We start from the raw sequence: 27,316 nt of genomic DNA, 5'->3' as shown, positions 1-27,316 counted from the left end.
GGCCGCACATGGGACAGACCCCCAGATGGGTGGGCGGGTTATGCCAGCCGGAGGCATGTGCGTGCTCAGTCCAAAGAGGCCCCCTTTGGGGGGGGGGGACAGTGGGCCTCCTGAGGGCAACATGAAAAGGTGGGAAACTGAAAACACCGAGTGCGCCACACGAAGCAAGTCTCGGAGCAGCACCTCGGCTCCAAGCAACCTCTGCAGAAGCGGCACGTGGCAAGAATGGGTCTGAAGGCCAATCCCCGAGCAGCCATCTCTCAGACCCAGGGAGCAATGGCACATTCAGGGTGGCGGCGGCTGCCGACACTTTCCTTCCAGCTCCCTCTCTCCGAAGCCCAGGGAAACCTAAGGGAGCCAGTGGGCCACTGGAATGAAATAAGGCGCTCCTTTCCCCTTGCCCAAGACGGAGCTGTCCCCTGCCTCCCTGCTTTCCCCCTCGTTCTGAAAGGCAGGCTCTGCCCACTGTGGGGTGAGACTGTTCCTCAGCCGCCCGTCACCGCCCCAGAGGACTTTTCTAGACCGTGTGGCTCTGTGTCATAGCTGGTGACATTCTTCCCACCTACGCTAACCATGAACTTGAAGGACAGGGGTAGGGAAGGAAGTTCAAGGTTCCAGAGGTTTTAGCCCTGTACCTGGCTTTGCAGGACTAACAGGTTCAGATCACTCACTTCCTCTGGAAAATCAGCCCTAGACCCAGGGTCCCACCCCCACCCCCAACTGTGACAGCAGGTGGACCAGTCACCCCGACCCTTGCCTGGAGAGAAGCAATCAGATGTGAGCGTTACGTGTTGCTAGGAAACAACTGGCAACAGCTGGCTGAGAAATAAGTCGTGTCCTTGGGAAGGCATGTTCCTGGCCGCTAATTAAATGTCGAGGAAGCGTCCCTTCCTTCAGGGAGCTATAGAAATGTGCGGAATGAATGCAGGCAGGAGCAGGCAGACAGCAGCAGGTTCACAAGCCTGCTAGGACCCCTGAGCACAGGAAAGGCTGGGGGGGGGGGAGGGGCAGGGATGAAATCGCTAAGCCCCTGGGAGACTGGAAAAGTAAAAACCATGGCCTCAGACACCTCGGCTCAACCAGCCCCTGCAGGGTTACCTCACCACCTCTGCTGCCGCAGGTAAATGCACGGGTTAAATATTTTCTTAGAAGCTCATTAAAATCCAAGAGAATCGAGAGAAGGCTCTAAAAAAGAAAAATGTACACGTTCGTGTCCATGAAAACACTATTCACAAGAGCCCAGAAGTGGAAGCAACTCAAATGTCTTTTGATGAATGAACCAGTGAACACAATACGGTTTCGACATCCAATCATACGTAGCCTTAAAAAGGAAGGACATTCTGACACACGCGAGGATATGGATGGACCTCGAGGACATCATGCTGAGTGAAGTAAACCAGACAAAGGATGACAGACACTGTGCGATCCCACGTCCGCGAGGTGTCTAAAGTGGTCAGATTTGCGGAAACCAAAGGCAGAAGGGTGATCACCAGGGGCTGGGCGGGAAGGCACACCAGGAGCTGTCATTCACCAGGGACAGCGTTTCAGTGTGCAAGGTGAAAAGGTGTGGCGGGCAGGTGCATGATAATGTGAATCTACCTGATGCTGCTGAACTGTGTACACCTAGAAACAGTTCAGGTGGTTAAGGGTTATGGTTTTGGTTTTTGCCACAGTTAAAAATTTTAACAACTCACTGAAGAATTGTAAGTAATACATGTTTACAGTGAATGAGAAACTGAATAAGCTAAAAAGAAAATGTTCCCCTTCCTTCTCTCCTGGGTCCACTCTCCTAACGTAACCATTGTGAACAGCATTTTTAAAAATATTTTATTTATTTATTTTTAGAGGAGGGGAAGGGAAGGAGAAAGAGAGGGAAAGAAACATCAATGTGTGGTTGCCTCTCATGGGTCCCCTACTGGGGACCTGGCCTGTAACCCAGGCATGTGCCCTGACTGGGAATCGAACTGGTGACCCTTTGCTTCACAGGCCCATGCTCAACCCACTGAGCTATACTATCCAGGGTACAAATACCATCTCCGTCAGCTTTCAAAAGAGCTCCCTGACTCTATGAGCATGTATCTATTCAGAGTTATAGTGGCTTCAATTTCAGTACACGCTATAACCTTTTTCTTTTTCTTTTTTTTTGCAAAATACAGGGTGGAACCAAAGTAGGTTTACAGTTGTTTCTAGGGAAAATAATACAATAATTAATAAATAGGAATACAATAAATTCTTCCATGTCTTCACAACTGTAAGCCTGCCTCGGCCCCACCCTGAACAACATCACAGTGAACGCAGTGGTTCAGGGACTCTGTCTCGGACCTTCCGAAATCAGTCTGGACACGTCTGACTCTTTGCTCTTAATGGCGGCACCAGACCCTATTTCAGAGACAGTTATTTAGCGTGCCCCCTGTTGTACTTTCCACTTTTTAATAATGAAACAGTTACACTGAAACGGCCTTACACATGTTTTGTTTGCACATGCAAATGTTTGACCTTTAATACACAGAATTTAACTGGGTCAACAGGTAAGCACAGTTATTAACACACGGCTCTTTGTCTTTCCAGAAATCTGAATTGACTTCCTCCCCAACAACAGTGGGTGAGAGCACCCTCCACTTTTGACTTTTGTAGGGTGAGAGCGCCCTACACGACACTGGGTCATCAGACATTTTTAAGCTTCTAGTACCTACCCAGCACCCTCTCTATTCCTCCGACAATTAATGAAAGCTAAGGGACAATCTCTTCTTCTAACCCTAGAAAGTTCATTACTAAGCTTGGAAGAGAAACAGCAGTGAGACCAGATGTCTGGTCTCAGGAAGCGGAGTGGAGCCGAGAAGAGCAGCTCAACATGCAACCTGGGGCCTGGGAACCGGGCGCTGCCGTTGGCTAACGTGGGCCGTGTGGCCGGCAGGTCTCCGGGGCCCTGGGAGAGCCCCCCACAGCGGATGGACCTTCATCGTCTGGGAGTGGATGACACATCCCACGGGGAAGCAGTGGGCTCCCACAGAAAAGCTGTCCGCCGCTCAGCTCCTCCCAGCGCCACACTCAAAAAACTGAGGAACTGGGAGCTTGGTGGGCGGCGGGGTGGTGAGCCAGTGAGACGGCGAACACCACATCAAAGCGTGATCCTGACGACAGCTTAGGCAGCATGCACACGCATCACGTGTGGTCTCACAAAATGATGCACGCACTCACCAGCAGTGATGGCAAGGCGAAGGGCACGCTCAGTTGGCACACGCACAGGTGATGGCAGCAGGGATGTCACCGTGGCTGCGGCCTGGCTGACACCTCGAAGAAGCCACTCTCAGACGCACTCCAATTCTGAAACACCCATCTCCGAACAGACGGACTGATGCCAGTACCTTCCTCCCTACGGAGCTTAGGGTGGCTCCCAGCCCATCGTCGCCATTGTAAGCCCTTAATGCATGTTCACAATGGACACCAGTAACAAACTCTCAGTAAACAAAGCTCCTTCCGGCCAATGCGATAGGCTACAAAGAGGGTTAGGGACGCCCTGGTCTTCTCGGACCAGGGTGTGCTGGGGACAGAGGCTCTAGCAGAACAGCACCATTTCAGATGCCCCCAGCCTCTGGTCGGTAAGCGGGGTCAGGGCTTGGAGAAGGGGCCAGCGTACGGTGCCTGGACATCAGGGACGGGAGAGGCACCTCGAGGCCGGGGGCACTCTCTGCAACACTGCAGAGGCCAAGGGGTCAGAGAGAGGGAGAGGGTGGCCAGCATTCACTCCGCACTGGATGCAGGGCTTGAATTAAGGCTCATTCAGGGCTCACGTCAACCTCGCAAAGAGACGGTCTCCATTTCACGGAGGAGAAACTGAGTCTCAGTAACGTTCTTTCTGCTCGCACAGCTAGTTAGTTGGTGGCAGAGCAAGCCTGAGCCTCTGTTGCCGGACCCCCATCAGGACGCCGTGGGACAGGGGTCGGAGTCTCACCCTGCACCCCTCGGCCTCCTCCTTCATGTCTGCCTCTGGTAAGCAAACGGGCTATGATGGAGCCTCGGAATTTTTTTTTAAACAACAGAGGGTGATAGCTTGTAAAGGGTATACACTGAGCCGATTAATGTTGCCAACAAAATTGCCCCCTGGAACACCGAAATCACCTAATGTGCTCAATTGCTTTCGGAGCATGCACTGCAGAAGACCGTTATGCTGATTACCGATAATTATAATCTGCTCATTAAGGAGAGTCCCAAAGGTCTCCTACAAAGGAACACTCAGGGCTGAGATGGAGTTACTCTGTGTGCTTGAAAATAATGAAGCTGCCGTTCTTTTAAAAATTATCTAATTTAGGCCTTTCGCAGATTTATACTGCGCTTCTCTGCAAGGCCTCTGAGCGAAAGGGCTTTGCCAAACTTAAACGGAGCCTGTCTCTCCGAGGTCTGCATGGATCCTAGACATGCCAGCTCCCTGAAGAACAGGGATGAGCAGAGAGGGGTTCAGGGAAGAATTCAGGTCTGAAAGATGCACCTCCCCAAACTTCCTGCTTTTCTTAAACACTTTGGTTCCAAAGAACTTGTGTCTCCAAAGACTCCTGAGATCACTGGGCCCTTGATCTAGATCTCAGAAGACACTAGATTGCCCTTGAAGAGAAGACACTAGATTTTTTGAGAGCAGCCTTGAAGCCTTTGGAACAAAGTTCATTTAAGCAAACACGCAGGAGCTGAGAACCTAAAATGGGCCAAGGACGTGACAGGCTGAGTGCCTGGCCTCCCATTTCAGTTAAGTCCCTGTAGATGTAAGAAGCTTCCAGGCCAGCTCAGGCACGGCTCTCCAGCCTAGAGAAGAGCCCAGAATCGTACAGAAACCCAAGGACTGGAATTCAGGAATAGAAGTCATGACCGGGGCTCATGGAAACTGGAACTGGAGTGGTGCCTGGCCAACAGGACACTCTTTGCACCTATTACTTGGCCTTCAACTGCATGAAACAGAAAACCCAACTCGAAATGGCTTGAATGGGAGGGAGACGTGCCGTTTCACAGACCTAAAAGTGCAGATGTAAAGAGGGTGGAAGGTCAACTACATATCTGTGATCCAGGCTCACCCCTCGTCACTCCGCCATCTGGAAGGTCAGCTTCCTCCTGAGGGGACCCTTTCTGGGTCTGATCACAGGGTGCTGGACAGTGGACATGTGGGCTCTGTGTCTCCTCACTGACATTTCAAAAGAGAAAGGTCCCCCGGCCCCGAAGTCCCACAGACCTTTACGTCACGGTAGCATGGGCCTGAATTAAGTCACATGACTCCTCAGCTAGACCCTCAGGCGGCCCCGCATTGGTCTTGCCGTCACTCCAGTCACTAGCAAAGAGTACAGGGCCATCCCAGACTGCTCGGGGCACCTCCCGGGGGTGAAGCCAGATATGTGGGTGGCGGAGGAAAAGCAGGGAAGATGGGGAAAAGAACACATGAGAATAATTCCTAAGTTTTGGGCTCAAGTAAATGGGGAGATACTATTTCCTAAAGCCATACAGGAAACCTCAGAGGAACACCAACTCAGAAGTGGAGTGGGAATTAGTTTTGTTTTGGACACGATGGTTTTGAAATGCCTCTCAGAATCCAAACTGAGACGCGAAGTAAGCTATGGGACCTATGAGTCTGGAGGTCAAGGGAGAGGTCAGGACCAGAGTCACAACTTTGAGAGTGATCAGCACACAGCTGGCAATGGAAATCGACTGAAGGAATGTACATAGAGAAAGAGCTGAGGATCCCTGGCCAAGGGCAGGGCCACTCCAACACCTACCAGTGGCACGGAGGAGGAGGAGAAGCCAGCAAAGGGACCAGGAACCAAGAATCAATAAGGCAGCATGAAAATCGGACACCTGTACTGTCCTGAAAAACCGAGAGAAGCCAGTGTTTCTTTTTTTTTTAAAGATTTTATTTATTTAAGCCCTGGCTGGCATAGCTCAGTGGATTGAGCGCGGGCCTGCGAACCAGACGATCTCGGTTCAATTCCCAGCCTGGGTTGCAAACCGGTTCCTTGCAGGCTAACTACCAGCAGGGGATGCACAAAAGGCAACCATACATTGATGTTTCTCTCCCTCTCTCCTTCCCCTCTAAAAATAAACAAATAAATAAAATCTTTAAAAAAAAAGATTTTATTTATTTATCTTTAGAGAGGAAGGGAAGGAGAGAAGGAGAGAAATATCAATGTATGGTTGCTTCTTGTGAGTCCCCTGCTGGGAACTGGCCTGCAACCCAGGCATGTGCCCTGACTGGGAATCGAACCGCGATCGTGTGGTTCGCAGGCCTGCGCTCAATCCACTGAGCTACACCAGCCAGGGCAGAAGCCAGTGTCTCTTGATCCAGAGAGCAATCGGTTACGTCCTGCGTTGGGAGGCGGAGTGAGAGCAGAAGAGAGGGGAGCACTGCATTGGCAACGCAGAATCCCCGGTCACCTGGACAGTGGTGGTCTCTGTGCGGTGGTGGGAGCGGAAACCTCCCTGGAGGGAGTTGCGGGGAGATAGAATGAGGGGAAGCAAAAACATTTCGCTTAGACAACTCTGTCGAGGCGTTTTTCTGTGACAGGTAGCAGAGAAATGGCAGTAACGAAAGGGCCAGGGGGCCAACGCAGCAATTTTTATTTCAAGGAGGAAGCTCCTCAAGCACACTGACACGCTACCAGGAATGACCTAGCAAGAGCTGGATGAGCAAAGACCTTGAGAGAAGTCCAAAGGAGATGGGTGGAGCGAAGTGGGGAAGGAAGGAGGTGGCCTGTCCTAGAAGCACGGAGATTTCACTCAGGGGGAAAGGCAGAGAATAAGCACAGACGGATGTACACCAAGTGGCTGATACGGTCAAGAAAACCAAAAAGGTTAGTTCAGTGCTACAAGCACGTGACTGCTTCGGGACCCTGATTTGGTCATGACCCGCAAAGGACTCGGGAGGGTGCCTCAGTCGCCCAAGCCCTCCCACTCCCCTTTGCAGTACTGCCCTTGACCTGCCTGGCTCCCCTGCCTCTAGGCTCCTTTTCCTCCAGGAACTCTTCCAGACCGCGGAAGGCTGTCTCTGTGAAATCCACATTCTGCCCCTCAGGAACCCATAGCACGGGCCCAAGGCTTCTCTTCAGGAGTCAGTCCACTTCCCCTGCCCCCTGCCCCCCGCCGTGTCCAGCTTACACTCTAGCCATATTCCCATCGTTTGCCAGTCCACCACCTCGACAGCCCTGTTCGCGCCTTTGAACATGCCGGGTCTCTGCTTGAAATGTCCTCTGCCCGGGTGCACACAACACACTCCCATTTACCCAGCACTGGTGTCCTTTCCCGGGACATCGTTCCTCCTCCGCCTCCCCTGCATCCCCCTCCACATTCCTAGATACAGAGTCCTGGAGCTTTTGCCGTTTTACCTCAGAATTCCCTTCATTTGCCTATTTCACTCGTCATTCTTAACTTCCTAGGCATCCTACCTGACTCACCGTAGGTCAGCACAGCTGCTCACACGCTAAATGAATTTAGCTGCTCAGCGTTAAAGATGAGGAAGTGAGCCGAGCGGTTTTGATGGGGTTCGGCATCTCATCTCACACCTCTTACGCTCCCCAGGGACAGGCGGTCTGGGTGCAGAAGGACACAGGATCAGCTGTCGGCAGCCACGGCGCCTTTCACAGCCCGTTCTGAGACCCGGCATTTCAAAGTGACCTTCAAAGTCCGAGGTCGCTAACAAGCTCACTGCATAAACCATGGGTACATGATGAGATGAAACATAAACAGCCCAGCCCTGGCTGGCGTAGCTCAGTGGATTGAGTGCGGGCCTGCGAACCAGACAATCGCGGTTCGATTCCCAGTCAGGGTACATGCCTGGGTTGCAAACCGGTTCCTTGCAGGCTAACTACCAGCAGGGGATGCACAAAAGGCAACCATACATTGATGTTTCTCTCCCTCTCTCCTTCCCCTCTAAAAATAAATAAATAAAATCTTTAAAAAAAAAAAAAAAAGAAACATAAATAGCCCAGAAGCCCCCGGGACGGGACCAGCGGAGAACGTGACAGAAGGACGCTGGCGGGGGGCCGGCAGGTGTTCGTAGGACAGCTGTGACGGCTCAGCCGTCCAGGAACGGCCAGTCCAATCTCTTCCGGGGACACCTGGAGCTCGCCGGCTCCCGCTCCCCAAACCGCAGTACGTGCTCAACAGCGTCTGCTTCTCTGTGGCCAGAGAGCCGCCCACTCCTCCACCTGCACCACCCAGATGGCACGGACGGGAGCGTGCTTCCGCTCGAGAATGGGCAATTATGCCCAGCCCCTCCAGCTGGGGCACCATGACCAGGCGAAAACCCAAGAGAGGGCAGCGATCCTGGAAGATGACTGCCTTCCATGCTGGCACACACCGCTCGGTCTCCCGAGAGCAGGCTTTGGGTCCGGGGCCTCTACCCGCTTTCCTGTTCCTTCCCGCAACCCGTGTGTTTGGAAGGCACTGGGTGAGATCGGAACATACGGCAGTCATCAGACAGGATATACATAAGTAAGAAAATATCAAGACTTTATTTCGTGTTCTTATAAAGATAGTCCCGCTTGTTGGCTAAGTAGAAAGGATGTACATAAGTCTCACGAGTAAACAACAGGTACCTGCTACAGAATGCATACCAAGGTGACAAGAAGTGGGGGGGGGGTAAGAGTGTAATGCTCTCATTTTCATAGCGATAAAACACAAAATAAAACCAAAAGTAAATGAACGTCATTAGTGCTGGACATTCCCACAGGGAAAAAGCAAGAGGACTTGAAATCAACCCGTCGTTTTTGTACACAGTGAAAACTGTCATTGGGCTGAGCCACGCTCACTCCACGCCCCAGCTCCCCCCTCTGAGGGACGCCAGCCAGTCTCGAATCCATACAGCTGGCAGCCAGGAGCTTTGCTTTAGGGTCCACGGGACACGCAGGGTGCAGTCCTGGGAGACCAGAACACCTGGCTTGGATGAGGCGTCTACGTGCAGCAGTGTCGCATATGGAAGTTGACGACGTACTCAGCATTAGTCCTCTGCACGGAAATCGCAAAGGGCTCAAAGGGGTGGAAGGTAAAGGCAACGAGGCGTCGCACTGCGTGGTTGATGGGGCGGCCCAGTAAGCCTGCCTGGATCTCAAACTTGAGCAGACCAGAGTCCCGGGCATAGAACCTGAACAGAACAAGAGAGAGAGAGAGAGAGAGAGAGAGAGAGAGGACGGTAGACATACTCACCACCATCTTCAAACAACAGGGGAGCAGAGCAACTTGTTCCTTCACCTTACAATGAAATCCCCTCTTACAGTTCTCAGAGCTGCAAAATCCCCTTTGTCTTATCAGCTCGTCTTAGGGGCAGGTGGATTGAATGTCACTCTGTTGTCCTATTACAAGGCACTGGGTCATTTCTCTCCCCCAAGACAGCCCTTACTTACGGCCTTAATTACAGCCCCCTCTTTCCTAAAAGCTCCCTGCCCTAAAACCATCTGGGCCAGAGCTAGAAATGAAATGTGAGCCACGTAGGCAATTTAAAATTTTCGGGTAGCCACATCAAAAAAAAAATTTCAAGGTGAAATACATTTTAATCATGTATTTTATTTCATCCAATGTCGATACCGAAAACATCACCATTTCAATCTACAGTCAATATAAAACATATTAACGAGCTACTTCACATTCTTTTTCTTCTTTTGTACTAAACCTCTGGAATGTGATCTGCATTTGACACGCGAGCACACCTCAACTTGAACTTGAACTTGCCACACTTCAAGGGCTCAACAGTTGCGTGGGGCTGATGGCTACCGGCCACCACGCAGGACAGTGCAAGAGCTAGACACTGCACACTCGAGTTTTTCATTTTTAAGAATAAATTCTTTGGCAGGTTCTTCTTTTTCACACACAAAAACAAAATACTAAATATTTTTTAATCTGTCATCAAATACAGTAGGACTAAAGTTGCCATCACCCATCCCAGTACTTACATACCCATAATGCAAAGTAAGTGCCCTGGGGTACTGAGAACTACAGCTGAGCAGCAAGGCTGGGGCTGAACTGGGGAGAGTTCTAGAAAAGGAAAAGCCTAAATTGAAGAATTCTAATTTCCCTTTTAGAAAGCAAATATACACCAGACATAAAGATATTCATACCCTCTGAGTCAATAATCCCACATCCAAGAATTTGTACCCTCAGAATTTAACTTAAACAAACAGCGACGTGAATAAAGATGGCTAGTGCAGCATTAGCTCCAACAGAAAAATGCGGAGAGAATAATAAACGCCCAGTAAGAGGGGAATGGTTAAATATAGAAGGAACATCTATCTGAGGAAGTACTGGGCCCACGTCAGCACTGTGGCTGTGAGGACTCTGTGACAATGTGGAGACACATTTCTAAAAGACACGTGGACCACACAGTATCATGCTAACCACCACCACAGCTGTGCAAACGCAAACAGGCACGCTGACAAGGACTAGAATGAGATGCACGACCGAGGTGTTAGAGGGACAGCTTGGCCTCCTCAAGTACCTTTAACATCCCTCCACTTCCCTTGTTAAATTACAAATAAATAAGAATGACAAGGAAAACCCCTTTAGTCAGGGGCTATGGCATTTCTGGGTGGGCTATTAGGTTAATCGTTTTTTAAAGATTTTATTTATTTATTTTCAAAGAGATGGGAAGGGAAGGAGAAAGAGAGGGAGAGAAGCATCAGTGTGTGGTTGCCTCTTGCACGCCCCCTACTGGGAACTGGCCTGCAACCCAGGCATGTGCCCAGACTGGGAATCGAACCGGTGGCCCTTTGGTTCACAGGCCAGAGCTCAATCCACTAAGCCATACTAGTGAGGGCTAGGTTAATCTTTTCAAATCAGAAAGGCCAGTCGGAAGGGTGAGAAATGTATCTCATGTTACTAGACAACATCAAATGAGGCCCATGACATGTTTTCGGGTGGGAAAAACACAAAGACCTTAGCCGCAGAGTCCCCAACACACGAAGGGCTTATAATTTAAAGTGGGTTGTCTGCGCGTCTAAATCTGCCCACCAGTCTGCAGGAAACACGGCGAGCAGAGAAAGACGGTGACTGTTCCCGCGGGGATGCAGTGAGCAAAACCTGGAATGTGGGGAACACTACAGGGCGGACGACCTGGTTCCTTCAGCAATTTCACTGTGAGGAAAATCAAGAGGGAAACCGAACCTACAGACTAAAAAAGACCGAAGGAAACAGTGACCACACGACACACAGGAACCTTGTTTCGATCCTGATTTGGAACACACGAACTGAAAACAATACTTACGAGACCACAGGCAAATGCGAAATCGGATTAACCATTTGGCCGTCTCAGTAAGGTTTTGTTCATTTTCCCTAGATGAAACAGTGGTATGGAGGTTGTATTTTTTTTAAGCCTCGTCTTTTAAAAACTCATACTGAAACACTTACGAGGAGAGTGTCATGACGCTGCGAGCTGCTCCAGAACAGCCCAGGACAGCGGTCGGGAGGAGAAAGCAGTGTTGTCAGAAAGGGGGGAAGCAGCCCTGACTGAGAGCTGGTAACTGCAGGAGCTGGGCAGTGGGTTCCTTATGCTCTTCTGCTATCTACATGTGTACAATTTTCCACAATAAAAACCAATGGCATGTGGCGTTTGGAACTTGACTGCAACTTCCCAAAGGAAATGTTACGACAGTGATCAATTATGCAGAATATTTCACACAAGCCCTGTGAACACACCATGACGCTGGGTGACGAAACACCACCCACGCTGTTGTCAGGAGACAAAACCCCAGGCGCCCACCCTCCCCCGCCCCGGAATCGCCCCATGGGGACAACGGTGCCTATGCCTGCCCCAAGCCCCTGGTATGCCACACACAGCAACATGCGCTCCCAACACGGAGAGACAGGGGGCTCTGCGAACTTCACCTTGGTGAGGCAGCGACTGACCGTCAGAGGTTACTCGCCAGGTTCCAGCAATAACACCCAAACGTTTACGAGTGTTATCATCTACATTCCAAAATTCCCCCGGGTGAGGACACGGGAGTTTCTCTGACACCTCCGGTGTTCCCCAAATTGCTTCTGCTGTCCTTTCTATTGGGTAACTGGGGAATGAGATCATCTGGGCTGGACACAATGAAAAAGCCTACACCAGAAACTTTACTACGGAATAGCATTAGATTACCGCATGGAAAAGCATTGGTTCCTTCCCTGGTCACCGCTCCACGTAACGCACACTTAACCTGACCTGGATGTTTTGAAGAGAAGCAGAGTGCAAGGTGTTAATCTATAAGACTAGTGCCTAAGTGAGCCAAGAGCCAGCCTTTCCGATTCAACCCGGGAGCACGGAAGGACACAGGATGGTAAGTGATGTCCGAGAGGAAGGGAGAGAGAGTCTGCCGGGGAGCAGAGACGGCGTACCTGATAGGGTGGTCTCCGCAGGTCTTGGGTCGCTCCATGACGGACACCCACTTGTCATCGTAGCTGAAGAGCGACAAGTCGAGGTAGGGGCTGCCGCTGTAAGACTGGGCGCTGATGGGGAGCTGGCCCAGCAGTCGGCGCACGGCCTCGGTGTGCCCCCCGTACTTGGCGTTTACGATAGTGTCTTTAAACCTACAACGAAGCACCAGCGAGGAAGACCGTGTTAGCAGACACACGTTTTCAACGGACAAACATGCGGAAAAACAAGGCCTTCTGTAACTAAATCTCCGAGCCCTGGTGGAAGTCAGAGCTCACCTACAAGTCTGGCTAGCTTCGAAGACTCTCTCAAAAAAAAAAAAGCAGAAAACAGGAACAGGGACCATTACTTCAGAAACATTTTTTAAAAGACTCTACAGACAAGTTTAAAGTGGGTATAACTGACAATGCTGACTATTTCTACTTGAATTTGCCCCCCCAAATAACAGCCTTAGCCTGCATCAAGAAGGAGTTAAGGAGAGCTGAGAACCCTGAGGAGAGCTGCCTCTCTCTCTGGCTGTTCTTAGGGTCAGTCACAAGCCAACTTTCACCCAACCTTCTGACAGATCACTCATTCTTTGTCTGAGTAACTTTGAGAGCCAGCTCCCTAGACCCTGCAGAAACACCAGCGTCTGAATGAATAGTAACATGGACAGAGGCACGTACCTGACTTCCCTTCAATAATAAATAAAAATGGAGCAGCTATTTCTCACAAGTGTAACAAACACCAGATTTAAAACCCTTGGACCAGCTATTCCGATTCTTCTGGAAATTTATCCTAAAGAAGCAACCCTGCAGGCAGAAAACTCCCTGTGAGCACAAGAACGACAAGTTGAAAGAAAAAATAAAATCTACATGGAAAATAAGTTTTCAAATACTATATAATAACGGGAAAAATGTTAAATGGTAAGCAAAAGAAGTAGACTACTTGTGTCTATATAGAATGATTAAAACCACACGGAAAACAAAAATTTATGCCCAAGACACAGACTGGCAGAAACACATCAGAATGTCCACTGCTGTGTTTGTGGGATGACATTCTGGGTTTCTTCCTTCCTTTTCACTTTCCTGCAGCTTCTTAGAATGACTGTCAGCTGTCAGCATGTATTTTTTTTAAAATCTCTATACCAAACCATATGATATAGTTTCACCATCAAAGGGAAAATAAGTAAGTTTTTCTTAGTCTGGTGCCTCCGAGGGAATATAACAACAGCTCGTTCCTGAAACAATGGAATAAAAACTAATGAAATAAAAAACAGGAGGTCCCTAACTGTGACAAGACCGGAAGGGCCGGTCAGACCATCAGACGGTGGTGAGTTCCGCTTCGCAGCTAACCCGGAGTGCTGGGTGGGCACGGGCCGTCTCGCTCCCCCCAGCGGGGAGCCCGCTGGCAGCCCTGCCTTCCCACCACTCCTCTTGGCAGTCATGGGCGCAGCCTCAGTGGAAGTCATCAAATTTTAACCTCAGGCCACACGGAACTTCTTTCTTTCCCTTTCGTTTGAGCTGGGATCCAAGTTCCTGGGCTCTTTTGTGTCTGGCCCGTTTCCGGTGACGGGCCGGTGCTGCGTGCCCCCACCCACCCTCCAACCCTCCTGCTTCGTGGGCTTCCCGAGGCAGAATGAGGGGGGCTGGCCCGTGCCTCATTGATGATCACAAATCAGAGCCTCCATGAAATCGACAGGCTGAAGCAGTTTCTGCCCCCCCACAGCTCCCATGGCCTTCATCCCTCCGGCTCTTCCCCAGTTTGGCTCCTGACTCCCCGTCCCTCTTAATCGGTGGTAATTTCAAATTCTCAGAGAAGACTCTTCCAACACCATGGCCTCCGGGTTCCTGGGCCTCCTCTCTGTTTCAACCACCCACTCCCACAGTGGTACCCTCAGTCTCACCACTACCAAGGACTGCAACTGCCCTGTAACCACAGGGGGGAGCATCCCGCAACTCTGCAGCCATCTTCCCCACCCCACCCCGGCTTCCCACCCCACTGGGTGGAGTGGTACAACCCATCGATCCCACCAACTTGTTGCCACCCTACAACCTAATCACGTCCTCTCTCCCTTCCTTAGCGAGCCTAAATCCCACAGCCAGTTACTACTCCACTGAATTCATCCTCAACACCTTCTCTTGCTTGGTGGTACCTGCTTGGAAAAACTACAACTCCAAGTTCAGCTCCGCCTAATTCACGCCTGTACCACTCCGGAGAGGACCACGGCTGGAGATAAACATGGGACAATACGCGCCTCAAATCCGTAACCACGACCCTCCCGAGGGCCCTGAATGCCGCAGGGCGCTCACGCTGCATTCATCCCCACAGTCCGTGGGGCTCCCGCTCTTCAGCGGCTGTTTCGTCCCCCTCCTCCATGCTCACCCTAACCTCACGGCATCACCTGCTTTGTTACTGACAAACGTCAAGTCATAAGAAGAGAACTTTCCCAGCTGCCAGCACATCCATTCTGATTCAACTGCCTGTGCTCCTGTGTTAGGCCCACTCCTCCACTTGGCCTCCAGACCCCATCCCCTCTCGTATTCTTTTTTTTAATACGTATTTTTAAATATATTTTATTGATTATGCATTAAAGTTGTCCCATTCCTCCCCTTCATTCCCCTTCACCCTGCACACCCACTCCCCCACCATTCCCTTTAGTTTATGTCCATGTATCGCTTCTCGGCCTTTTGGCTAAGATCAGGTGTAGTTTATGTCCATGTATCACAAGTTCTTTAGATTCTAGATTTTCCATACTATTCTTGCCCTCCCCCCTGTCTATTTTCTACCTACCATCTATGCTACTTATTTTCTGTACCTTCCCCCTTCTCCTCCTCCCACTCCCCTGTTGCTAACCCTCCATGAGACCTCCATTTCTGTAGTTCCACTCCTGATCTACCTGTCCTCTTAGTTTGCTTTTGTTTTAGGTGCGGTCCCCTCTGCTGCTTCCCGCAAGTAAATTGGGCCCTTCCGGTGCTGGTTCCCGGGTGTGTGGGCCTGAGCACCCTCCGGGACCCTGTGGGTCTCTCCAGCGAACTCTCTGTGAGCCTGGGAGCCTCTCCCAGCACCTCGATCTCCAAAGGTTTTTCCAATTGGTACTTTTAGGCTTTAATTCCCATCGCTGGGGCCCTGCGTTGCGCAGTCTGTCTCACTGTCCATTTTTTTTACCTGGTTTACCTGCGTGTGAATGTGTGACTGCGGCCAGCCAGCTGCCTTGCACCCTCACTGGGTCTGCCCGTTGCCACCCCAGGCCTGGGATCTGCCAACTGCTGCCTGCACGCCTGGGTCCAGCCACTTTTTCCTGCCCAACCCCTCTCCACCAGCCGCTGACTCTGCCCCTCTTACCGATCCGGTTGAACGGTTCGTTGTTTTCTGCCTGTTTTGGTTGCGTTTTTGTTACTAAATCTTTGTTGTCTTTAAACTTGGTTGTGCGAGGAGGCACACAGTGTTTCCACCTATGCCTTCATCTTGGCCAAAAGTTTCCCCTCTCATATTCTTAACCAACTCTTTCCATCCTTCCCCTCACCATCGGCTTCCCCTGTCCACAGGATCAGTCCCATCTGCATCCAAACACACCATCTCCCCCGCCATTTAAAACACTAACAAAAACTGGCCCTGGCTGGTGTAGTTCAGTGGATTGAGCACGAGCTGCAAACTAAGGGGTCGCCGGTTCGATTCCCAGTCAGGGCATGTGCCTGGGCCACGTGAGAGGTAACCACACAGTGATGTTTCTCTCCCTCTCTTTCTCCCTCCCTTCCTTCTCTCTAAAAATCAATAAAATATTTTTTTAAAAACTAACAAAAACCAGCCACCGTTTGCTCCCCCAGCTACTTGTGCATCATCCTTCAGCTCTCCTTTCCGACAAAACTCCTCAGAACAGTTTGTGGTTCTGCCCCCTATTCTCCTCCTCCCGTTCTTTTTTCACCCTGTCTCCAACAGACTCCCCCCGCCCCCGACCTCCCCGCCCCTCCTGTCTACAAAGGTCACCAGTGGTCGCCAGGTTGCCACGTGCAGGAGCGGGTGATCAGTCCCCGTGGTCTTTGACCAGTCGGGAGACGCTGAGAAACTACTAGACCGCCCCCCTTGGAGAGCCCCCAGAGCCCCGGTCTCCCCACTCCGGCCCCACTCGAAAGCTCTGCCGTTCACCGCTCAATGGAGACGCTCTCTTGCGAGTTGATTAAAGCCGAGAACGTTGGAATCATCTTTGTGCTTCTCTCACAGCCCACATCCCTCCTCCACCAACCTTTCGGGCTCGATCTCCAAAATACCTCGAGAATACAGGTCCTTGCCATCCCTAATGCCACCGCCCTGACCCAAGCCACCATTATTCAATAAACAAGAAATTACCGATGGCCTCTCACGTTGCCAGGCACCTAAGATATTATAAATAACGCCCCCCAAAACACCTAAATCCTACCAGCAGGAAACAAAATGCAATGACTTTTTTTTTGACTGGTTCATTGCAATCGTCTCCTAACTGCTGTCCCTGCTCCGACGTTACCCTCCGACAGCAACCAGAGTGATCCTGTGAAAACATGAGTGAGACCATGTAGGTCCTCCACTCAAACCCCACATGATCTCACCTACAGATACAGCCAAAGCCTCAGAACGGCCTTATGTGTCTGGCCCCCTCTCCAACCGCATCTCTAGCTACCCTCTGCCTCCCGCTCGCTCTCCAGCCCAGCCTCTGTGGCCTCCCCGGTGTTGCTCAAATGCACAAGCCCACCTCAGGACCTTTAGATTTAATGTTTCCTTTGCTGAGTGTATTCTTCCCCCCGACGTCCACACAGCTTGCTCCCTGACCTACTTCAAAAGCTTTGTTCAGCCCCGGCTAGTGGGGCTCAGTAGATTGAGCACTGGCCAGCCATTCAAAGGATCACTGGTTTGATTCCCAGCTAGGGCACATGCTAGGGTTGCAGGCCAGGTCCCCAGTAGGGGGCGTGCGAGAGGCAACCAATCGATGTATCTCTGGCACATCAATGTTTCTCTGCTATTCTTTCTCACTCCCTCCCCTCTCTCTAAAAATAAATAAATGAAATCTTTTTTAAAAAAATCTTTGCTCAAATATCACCTTCTCAATGAGGCTGGTGTCAAGGACCCTGCTAGAACGGCACTGACGATCTCTTGTTAACACACAAAAACCATCCAATGTTCTAATGACTGTAGCATTTCCTTGGACATATCCCCCTGGCCCATCACCACCCTCCTGCTCCAGCGCGTCTAGCCGGTGTCTGTCATCCTGGAGCTTCCCTTCACCGTCATCCTTGGAATTCGTTTTGCTTCTCTCCAGGGTCAAACTATTTCCTGTAACATTCAAATTGTGTTTGTTGGTAAAACACATCTTCCAGGTGCTTTCTTAAAAAAGGTACAGGGAGAGCAATTTTCTGCGACAGCATGTCTGAAAAATGTCTTCGCTCCAACAATTAGTCAAATATGGAATTATCGGCTATAAAGTCATTGTTTTCAGAGTGGCCTGAGGGCACGACTTTCAGGACTCCAAGCTTTCGGGGCTGTGGTGGGAAGTCCCACCGCCATTCTGACAACTTGGTTTTTTACATGTGAGATGTACGTTTTCTGGAAATTTCTACAATCTTCTCTTTATCCCCAGTGTTTCAAAATTTCACGGTGACATGCCTCAGTATGAGTCTTTTTTTCACTGTACTGTATTCCTGATGAATCCGATAATGTGCTAACGAAGGATGAACAGGCATTTCTCCAGGGGGAAAAGGCATAACAGGAAAACTTGCCTGTCTCTGTGGCGGTCAGTGTCAAGGTCCCCCCGTGCGACACCCTGAGCACAGAGTTGTCCAGAGATGAGCTGTAGCATATCACTGCCCGGTACTATCACCACTCAAATAAAATAGATGCAAACAACCTCAAGGGCACATATAACGGTGACATAATTGGAAAATTGTTAATTTTTAATGATGACTGTTTTTCACAGTCTGCTTGCAAAAACTCATTCAAGTTTAACTAACAACCAGTCAGTTACACGAACCAGTACAAGCCTGCTTGAGCGTACCATTGCATGGTCTTGCCGATCTGGAAATGCACGTTCTCAGGACTGGAAAACTGTCTCACACGACTTCCTGGCCTTTATTCTTCTCTCCTGCTCCTTCTGGAATTAGCCAGATATTGAAATGCCAGGGCAAATCCTGTGAATTTGTCTCCATCCTTTCTCTCTCATCTTTTTTCTATCTTTTTGTTCTTCCTTGGAGGGTTCGACGATGTCTAACAAGTTTTAAATTTCTCAAGTGTCGCTGTTCTGGGAGAGTGTCTGTTCTGATAGCGTCAACGACTCCAAGGAACGCAGGGCCCTGTCTTGGTTCTGCTTCCTTCATTCCGGTCTCTGCCTTTCGGGGTCACGGCTGTCCTTCAGTGACTCACGATCCTCGGTGTCCGTGTTTCCCTGAAACTTTTCTTCTAATTATAACAGATCCATTCTCATTTATTTTTACCGCCAGATTTCTGGAGACTATAAATTTGAGCATTTAGAGCCCTGTGTTCCCAAGAAATAAAGAATAATTTTAATTTATGTTAGGTTATATTTTCAGTGCAGCAATGTGTTACATTAGGATACAATTCTGTGGGGGAGATGAAATAGAGTGTATGAATCGGAGGATAAGATTGTAGTAGGCGCCCTGGCTGGTGTGGCTCAGTGGATTGAGTACCAACATGCAAACCAAAGGGTCACTGGTTCAATTCCCAGTCAGGGCACATGCCTGGATTGCAGACCAGGTCCCCAGTAGGGGGTGCGTGAGAGGCAACCACCCATTGATGTTTCTCTCCCTCTCTAAAAATAAATAAAATCTTTTTAAAATAACAATAATAAGATTATAGTACGCTTTCCTGAAGTTCACGACTATTGGCCTAACCCCAACCGACTGAGAAAAATTAGGCCTGTGAGGACGAGAGGAACAGCTTACCGGCGCTGGATCTGCCTTGCAAAATTATTGCTGGACGCCGAGCAGGGAAACTGGACGTCGCTGTGCAGGGTGGCGTTCCGGAAGAGATCGCAGAAGTTCTCAAAGAGCTCCAAGAGCTCGTCCGACGTATTCTCGAACACGGCGATCACCTCCGTCGTCACCATATTGTACACCACAAAGAAAGACGCCTGGGGGGGAGCAGAGAGAGCTGAGGGACTGCTCCGCGGGCCGCCTGGCCGAGCAGGCTTACCAATGGGCTGAAAACTCGAGCTGCCTCGGGACACACGCAAACCCCTCCAGGGCAGCGCTAGGGCCGAAACGTGGCTCGAAGTGGTTCTGGGGAGGGGCCGTGGGGGGCTTCGGTGGGCTTTCTCACTCACGGGCCTCGGTGCTGCCAGGTTTCCCACCGCATCTGTGCAGCCGGAATCACAGAACTGGCCAGCATATACTTTCATTTTAAACTGTGCAAATTCAATGATTTTTTTCTTCTACGTGTTTACTTCCTACTTGCTCCCCAACCCACCCTGTGGAGGGAAAAAATACTTTTTTTTTTAAATGCCAGATTTAATTTACCTTCCTGCTGAGAAACTCAATTGCAGCCTGGAGTTGCCTGTTGACAAATTAGTTTCTCTTGTATATACGTACAGTTGAAAGTTCAATTTAGGGGGCGTTTGTTTTTCTTCTTAATATTTCTAACATGCAGAGAGCGGCCTTAAGTACACTGTATCCTAAAACTGCCCGGACAAGTTGTGCCCGACCAGGGCACTGCCGCTGAAGAAATGGAACGTCAGAGAGGCACTCCCACTTCCTTCTCCATAAAAGTGCCTTCGGCCAAGAGCATCTGTAAGATACACTGGTGATACATCTTAGTGGGGGGACCTGAGAAGCCTCCAAGTGCCACAGGGGGCAGCGTTACTGCTTTTCCTGGAATGGTGCCTTGGGTGACGCACCCTCCCCCTTGCAACCTCCAGCCCTCTGCTAGGCCCAGCAGGCGGCAGGGAAATACCAGAAACAAGGTTTATCACAGCGAAGGGGACCGTGTAAATCAATCTGCAGGCTTCCCAAAGGATGCTACAAGTCCTCAGAGCACTGAGATTAGTCTTCCCTCTCCTGTGATTAAGTTTCAATCTCCACTAACAATTCCTGGACGCATTTGGCCTACCTGTTTTACTCGTAATTAGTCCTTCCCAGAGCTTGTGTTACATGACTTTTGTGAACCCCTGGAAATTAAATTTGGCTGCAAATTAAAGAGACTGGAGGGTAACCCGAGAATAATACCCCTCCTATTAGCAAGGCTTTGTTTTGGATGCACTTTTTACTCATTCACCTTATTGGAACCCATCAAATTAAACTGAGGAAGGAGGGAGAGACGACTGGAGCAGAGAGACTGGGTTTCGAGTTACGATTCTGTTAAGCAAAGCACAGAGCCCTAGGAACATGTCTGGCTGTAACGCAGTGCAACTAGCAGAAAAAAAAAAAGAAAAAAAAAGAGGTCCTGCTTTTCGCAAAGAAAAAGGGGATAATCTCAAACGCAGCCAGCGCAGACCTCTTATTCCCTCCAGAACAAAAAAGGGAATTAATGAAAGCTCCACTCTAAATAAAGGAGCAACTCAGGTCCTGTCTCTCAACCTGGGCACCACTTTGATCACATCGGGGCTTTATCAGGATCCACCCTGATTACGTGAGTACAGAGTTACACGAACATCCTCTAAGCTCCCCACCGCCCCGCCCCCCGCCCAACCCCCCAGACAGACTGGGAAATACAGGACAGGAGGGTGCAGAAGTCAAGGGCTTCACCGCCAGTCTCCCACGCCACACAAGACGAACTAGGTGCTCAGCCGTGACGGCCCCCCACGGGTGGCTTCGTCATTGACAGGGAAGAAGAAAGAATCCCCCCAAAATGATCTCTAAACCCACAGTGCTCCCCATTTTTTAAAGAGTTCATGAATCGTGACGCCGAAGGAGAGTGTCAGAAAACGTGCTGTCACAAAGGCAGGCCAGGTCTCAGAGACAAGGCCCTCTCCAGTCTCTCCTAACGGCAGACCAGCCACAGGTCAATGGGCAGCAGCACGCCCAGGTGACTTTGTGGTTTGCGGGTTTGCCACCTGCTCGGAATTTCAAAGTGGCGTCTAAGGAGACAATCCAGACACTGGAGAACGGGGGTGAAGGTACAGAAAGGTGGTCTCTTACTCGGTCTGCACTCGAGTGGAGTGTTTCTTACAGGGAAACGCCCACATTACCCTGAATTTCAACACGGTGTTTCCATCCCAGAATCTCAGAGGATTCCAGGCTTTTACCAACATCTTAGTCTCGTCTGGGCAGTGCCCTCTCCCCTACCAACGTCTTTCACCCAAATGAAGGACCTCAGGCCCCGCAGTCCTGACAATCCATTTGGAGAATCCAAAATCTGGGCTTCCTTTCATCTCTTACTGCTCTCCCACCTACATGCAAAAGGTCAAGGTGCAGTCCTAAGTCTTAACCCCGTCGAATGAACTGGCCTATGTGTTACCCTTTAAAGGAGATTTTGTGAAGAAGTATGTCGGCATTCACCACTTAAGCAGGAAAGGGAGGCCAGATTTTCGAAGGATTTTTTTTTTGTATGGTGGGCTCCTTCTTATTGCCAGAACTAAAGCCAACAGGTGGTCTTGCAAAATCAAGGCAGGACTACCCACAGGTGGTCCACACCTTGACCTTGCACCTCCTTTGGGCTTCCACCTCAGGGGCACTAAAAATGTTCTGCAGAAGATAGAGGGTAATAACCGCAGAGGCGACTATGCACGCGGCGACGGCCTGAGGTCTGGCTTCCACGCATCCAAATACACACACACACACGTGGCCAGAGAAAAACGCAGCTGCTTCAGGTAGGACGGAACCCGAGGACAGCAAACACTGACGACCACGCAAGACGTGTATTTCCGGGAGGGTGGCCAGACGCAAAGGGAGAAGCCGTCGCCGCCGCCCACCGAGGAGACTGGAGAAGCAGCGGGCGGGAGAGCACGGCGTACCTGCGATGGGTCCGTGACCCTCAGGGTCACCACGTCCTCGCTGGTGTACTTGATAAACAGGTGGTTTTCGTCGAGGAGCTGCATCTTCCACATGCGCAGCTGCCGCAGTTGGTCAAAGTACTGGAAGAAGCGCCTCTTGGCCATGGCGCTCCCGTCCTGCTCCGCACGGCGCCACAGGTACACGAGCAGCCGGTGCTTCAGGGAGTTGATGAAGGGGTCCCGGAAAGGGTTGGCCATGCCCGTCTGGCTGTCCCGCTGGACCTCGGGGAAAACAGCCGACACGGTGAGCAGGTCGTCCTCGTAGCAGAAGCGGCCGATGGTCCTCACGTCGATGAAAGTGCCTTCGGGCGTCACCTGGAACACGTGGATGGTCTGCTGCTGCACGGACAGGATGGCCAGGATGTTCTTGTACAAGTACAGCCCTTGGTTGTGCGACAGGACCACCTTATCGCACTTGAAGGTGCGCGTGTCGCACAAGCGGCCCGTGTGCAGGTCAATGATGTGGAGGGAATAGTCCTCCAGAGGGGACCGCGGGTTGGGGGTCACGGACTCGCTGTTCCGATACACCTCGTAGAAGGGGGGGTGCGGCTCGTCCGGGAGGTAGGCGGCCGAGCCCACGATGACGCACCGGCAGTCATCCGTGAACAGGCTGCACTCGCGGTTCAGGTGCTCGCCGTGGGCCGCGACGTTGGTGATGTGCAGCAGGACGAAAAACCGCTCGAAGAGCCGGCCGCGGATGTTGACCGACCGCTGGTCATTGCCGTTGGACAGGATCTCCCCCTCGTAGCCCTGCAGCAGGTCCTCGGCCGCCTGGCAGCCCTGGTACTCGTAGATCTCGAGAGACGTCTGGTCCGAAGAGAAAGCGATGAAGTAGCGCCCGTCGGGCGAGAACTTCCGCAGGAAACAAGGGGGCTTCTCGACGTTGACCACGGTGAAGTTGGGGAAGACGTTCTGGTGGAAGACTCGCACCTGATGCCAGTGGGTGCCCGCCTTGCCGGAACTGATCCGCCGGCGTTCCAAGCGGTGGATGACGTTTTGGTTCTGGATTCTCCGAGGTTTGATGGTGGGGACATGATGATCCATCATCACATCTCTACGTGGGAAAGTCAAGTCTAAGGCAATAAAACAGAAGTTACCCAAACATGCACACGTCAGAGAGACTTCCCTCCTTCTACCCTGGACCCGGCAGACCCCAAGATGACAAGGTTCAGCATCTCTCCTTCCCGGACTACAATCAGGAAGTGGTCCGACATTTCCAAGTCTAGAGGCAGGTTTGAGAGAAGGGCCAAATTCAACAGGAATATCTTCAAAGCAGGCACAGCTCTTAGGAACAGTCAATAAACATAGAACTGCATCCGATTTTTTCAATGTATGTTCGCTAAAAAATATAGGCAAGGCCCTACATCCAAGACTGCTCTATCTGGCAAAGCTTTCCTTTAGAATGGGAGGGCAGATAAAGTGCTTCTCAGGGAAGCTCAAGTTCAAGGAGTTCATCCTCACCAAGCCCTTATTCTATGAAATGTTAAAGGGACTTACATAAAAAAAAGAAGATCAAAAACATGTACAGTAAAATGACAGCAAACTCACAATTATTAACAACCACACCTAAAACAAAAACAAAAAAAACCTAAGCAATCAACTAGAACAGGAACAGAACCACAGAAATGGAGATCACATGGAGGGTTAGCAACAGGGGAGTGGGAGGAGGAGAAGGGGGGAGAAGGTACAGAGAATAAGTAGCATAGATGGTAGGAAGAAAATAAACAGAGGGAGGGTAAGAATAGTATGAGAAATGTAGAAGCCAAAGAAGTTATATGTACAACTCATGGACATGAACTAAAAGGGGGGAATGTGGGTGGGAGGGGGTGGGCAGGGTAGAAGAAAGTGAAGGGGGAAAATGGGACAACTATAATAGCGTAATCAATAAAATATATTTATATACATATATATACATATATATATATATATATATATATATATATATATGCTGGGCTCTTAAGATGTCCACACTACCCAAAGCAATCTACAAACTCAATGTAATCCATACCAAAATCTCAACAGCATTTTTTGCAAAAATAGAAAAATGCATCCGAAAATGCACATGTCATCTCCAGGAACCCCAAAAGGCCAACGGTTTTGTAAAAGAAGAACAAAGATGGAAGTCTCACGAGTCAAGAATTCAAAACATATTATGAAGCTACAGTAATCAAAAAGTGTGGTACTGGCACAAAGACAAATATACCAGTGGAATACCACAGAGAGCCCAGAAACAAAACTTCATGAATACACGCCTGAGACTCAAGAAGTTCATAGGACCCTAAGCACAATAAACCCAAAGAAATCCATGCCCAGACACATCAAACTGTGAAAAACTAAAACACAAAATAAAAATCTTAAAAACAACCAAATAATACATTGCTTACAGGAAACAACAAATGTCTGTGGATTTTTCAGCACAGAGGCAAAGAGGAAAAACACAGTCAGTCACAGAATTTGTGCTGCCAAAAAAAAAAAATGCAGTAGCTACTTGAGAGAAGCACAGCTCTTTGCAGCACTGGAGTTTAAAAGGAATCACTCTCAGGAGTTTTTACAAAGGAACTTAGCATGATGCAGCAGGCCGTATCTTCCACAACTGAACAATAAGAACAATACTACATTTCACATACCTACTCCTTGTCACATGTGGCCATTTCGATATCGCCTTTAAAACACACTATTAACCTGGCTGGTGTAGCTCCGTGGATGGAGCATGGGCCCGAGAACCAAAGGATTGCGGTTGGATTCCCAGTCAGGGCACATGCCTGGGTTGCAGGCCAGTTCCCAGCAGGGGGCGCTCCAGAGGCAACCACACATTGATATTTCTCTCCTTCTCCTTCCCTTCCCCTCTAAAGATAAATAAATAAAATCTTTTAAAAATTGCTTTTGCGGTCACATCCTTTCCACTGTGGATTAAGCACCTTCCCACTGCCCTTAGTGATAGGACCAAACTCCTTAACAGGACAACCACGGGTCTCCGCTCACCCTCTCCGGCCCCCTTCCCTGCTTAACTCTGACCATTCCCGTCAGCAGGTGCGCTACCCTCCTGCCTCAGCACCTTGGCACTCGCCGCCAACCTCGATCTATAACAGCTCTTCTCACTTTGCTGGGGTGACTCCTACGCTAGGTATCTGCCTAGTCATCCCTTGGTCAAGGAAATCTCCCATCGCCTCCCCACTAGATGAAATACCAATCTCCCAGCCATACTTCCCCTTCATAGCACTCACCACGCTTGCAACTTTGTCTCTGAATCTTACTTATGTCTGTGCCCTCGGTGATTGCTTACTCCTGCCCAAGCCCACACACACTGCATTCCGTGTGCCCGTCACGGTGCCCAACATATCTTAAGCCTCCTTTCCCTCAGGAATGGACCTGCCTCACGCCAAGTTCTTTGTCGACGCAGGTTCCGGCAGGGGCTGTCTGTTCCCTCTGCCTGGGATGTGTTTCCTCTGCATCCTGGCCATAACTCCTCAAGTTGCAGCTTAAGCGACGTCTCCAGGATGTCCTCTCTGACTACCCTTTCTCAAACTGGCCTCCCATTACATTTCTGTGTGCTCCAAAGGATCGGTCACAATCTATTACGTTGACTTGCATGGTTATGTGTCTGCTACTGGATGGACTCCCCGGAGAGGACATAAGCCCGTCTGTTCAGGTTCCCTTGGTGCTGTTCTCGGAGCCAGCACTAGGGCTGGCCCACAGTACCCGTTCTGTACTTTATTTATGGGACGAAAGCAAGCCTGGCTGAACCCAGCCACTAACTCATTTTGTGGTACCAATCCTCTGCCCTTGGCTGGGTCTCCATTCCCCATGGGAACAGGTGCACACAGCCCTCGGCTGCTTGTGACAGCTTCCAGAGTGGGCAGGATGGAGGGGCCGATACACCCCCCGCAAAGGGGGAGCCCCTTGAGAGACAAGTCTGGAACGGGACCTCAAGGGAAAGAGGAATCTGTGTAAAGGTAGGGGCTGTGGGGTCTCCAGGTCACGCGGGGTGCAGTACCAGGGCGGTAACCTGAGGAGGCCTCGGGGAGGGCCCTACGGGCTTGGAGGCTGGGCTTAGGAAGGAAAAGTCCTCACCTGTCGGTCCGGTTCAAAGGGCTGGGGCTAGGGACCCCCCCAGCCACCTGTGCTGCGCCTCCCCCAGCCCCGCCCCCGCCATGCCTCAGGCCCCGGCGCCGGAGACCTCAGGTCCCTGCTTCCGCTAGCCACCGGAAGTACGGCTCAGCGAGAAGCGATAAGGGGATAGGGCGGCGCCATCCAGCCGGTACTGACTGGCTTGATAGCGCACCCTCGCGTCCGGAGGCAGATGGAAGCCACAGAGGGCCCTGGTGACTGGGAAGGGGGAAAAATGAACTCAGTGCTCTAACCAAAACCAGGAAAGACACCTGCGTTCAGGTTGCCTGTCACTACCAAACCCAATAAGCAATGACAGCGATTGAATCTTTATGGACGCTTTATTCAGATGGCTAACGATCTGAGAAGATGGCGGGTTCATACCCTAACAGACCATCTTGTCTTTTCTTTCCAGGCCAAGGTTTTTTGGGGTTTTTTTATTTTTTAATTTTATTTATCTTTAGAGGGGAAGGGAGGGAGAGAAGGAGAGAAATATCAATGTATGGTTGCCTCTTGTGGGTCCCCTGCCGGGAACTGGCTCTCAACCCAGGCAAGTGTCCTGACTGGGAATCGATTCTCGATCCTGTGGTTCTCAGGCCCAAACTCAATCCACTGAGCCACATCAGCCAGGGCCAGGCCAAGGTTTTTATAGCAGGGGATAAACAAGGTGTGGTGAGGGGGGTTGAAATTCAGGGAGGAGTTCATTGGATTAAGAAAACAAGTCCAGCATTCTCGCCCTGGGTGGTGGTCGTAAGCTGTGCCCCAGGCGTGGCCATCTCACAGTGCAGCACCAGGGCTCAGCTATCATCTCAAACTGCTTGCCGTCCTCCTGAGAAACAAGAGTGGAACTGCCTAGGGTCTCCCGGAGTCAAGGCGGGCCCTACCTT

General features: G+C 50.5%; 1 protein-coding gene across 5 annotated transcripts; it reads right to left on the bottom strand.

Annotated features, from left to right (window-relative positions):
- Positions 1 to 8,456: 8,456 nt before the first annotated feature.
- Positions 8,457 to 26,511, bottom strand: DET1 (DET1 partner of COP1 E3 ubiquitin ligase). Of its 5 annotated transcripts, none has more exons than XM_037053658.1 (5): positions 26,394 to 26,511; positions 22,284 to 23,395; positions 19,279 to 19,466; positions 12,337 to 12,528; positions 8,457 to 9,112 (listed from the first exon to the last, which is right to left on the bottom strand). In XM_037053658.1, exons 2-5 carry the CDS (start codon positions 23,367 to 23,369, stop codon positions 8,923 to 8,925), a joined length of 1,656 nt encoding a protein of 551 aa, XP_036909553.1. In that variant the 5' UTR covers positions 23,370 to 23,395; positions 26,394 to 26,511; the 3' UTR covers positions 8,457 to 8,922. The 5 variants fall into 5 exon arrangements, with proteins under 5 accessions (XP_036909553.1, XP_036909555.1, XP_036909554.1 ...); XM_037053660.1 differs by lacking the exon at positions 26,394 to 26,511 and adding an exon at positions 25,692 to 26,385; XM_037053659.1 differs by lacking the exon at positions 26,394 to 26,511 and adding an exon at positions 25,005 to 25,021.
- Between the last annotated feature and the right edge of the window lie 805 nt (positions 26,512 to 27,316).

This window comes from Sturnira hondurensis, unplaced genomic scaffold (genome assembly GCF_014824575.4).
Source record: "Sturnira hondurensis isolate 20B ecotype Veracruz unplaced genomic scaffold, ASM1482457v3 Scaffold0007865, whole genome shotgun sequence".
Taxonomy (NCBI): domain Eukaryota; kingdom Metazoa; phylum Chordata; class Mammalia; order Chiroptera; family Phyllostomidae; genus Sturnira; species Sturnira hondurensis.
This window is presented reverse-complemented; position numbering and strand designations above follow the sequence as displayed.

Excerpts from the sequence above, each read along its gene's own strand:
- DET1 (XM_037053658.1), bottom strand. The coding sequence starts at position 23,369 with ATGATGGATCATCATGTCCCCACCATCAAACCTCGGAGAATCCAGAAC. Across the intron at positions 12,529-19,278 it reads GCAAGGCAGATCCAGCGCCG|GTTTAAAGACACTATCGTAA; the intron begins GTAAGCTGTTCC and ends GCTTCGTTGTAG. Across the intron at positions 9,113-12,336 it reads TGCGGAGACCACCCTATCAG|GTTCTATGCCCGGGACTCTG; the intron begins GTACGCCGTCTC and ends TGTTCTGTTCAG.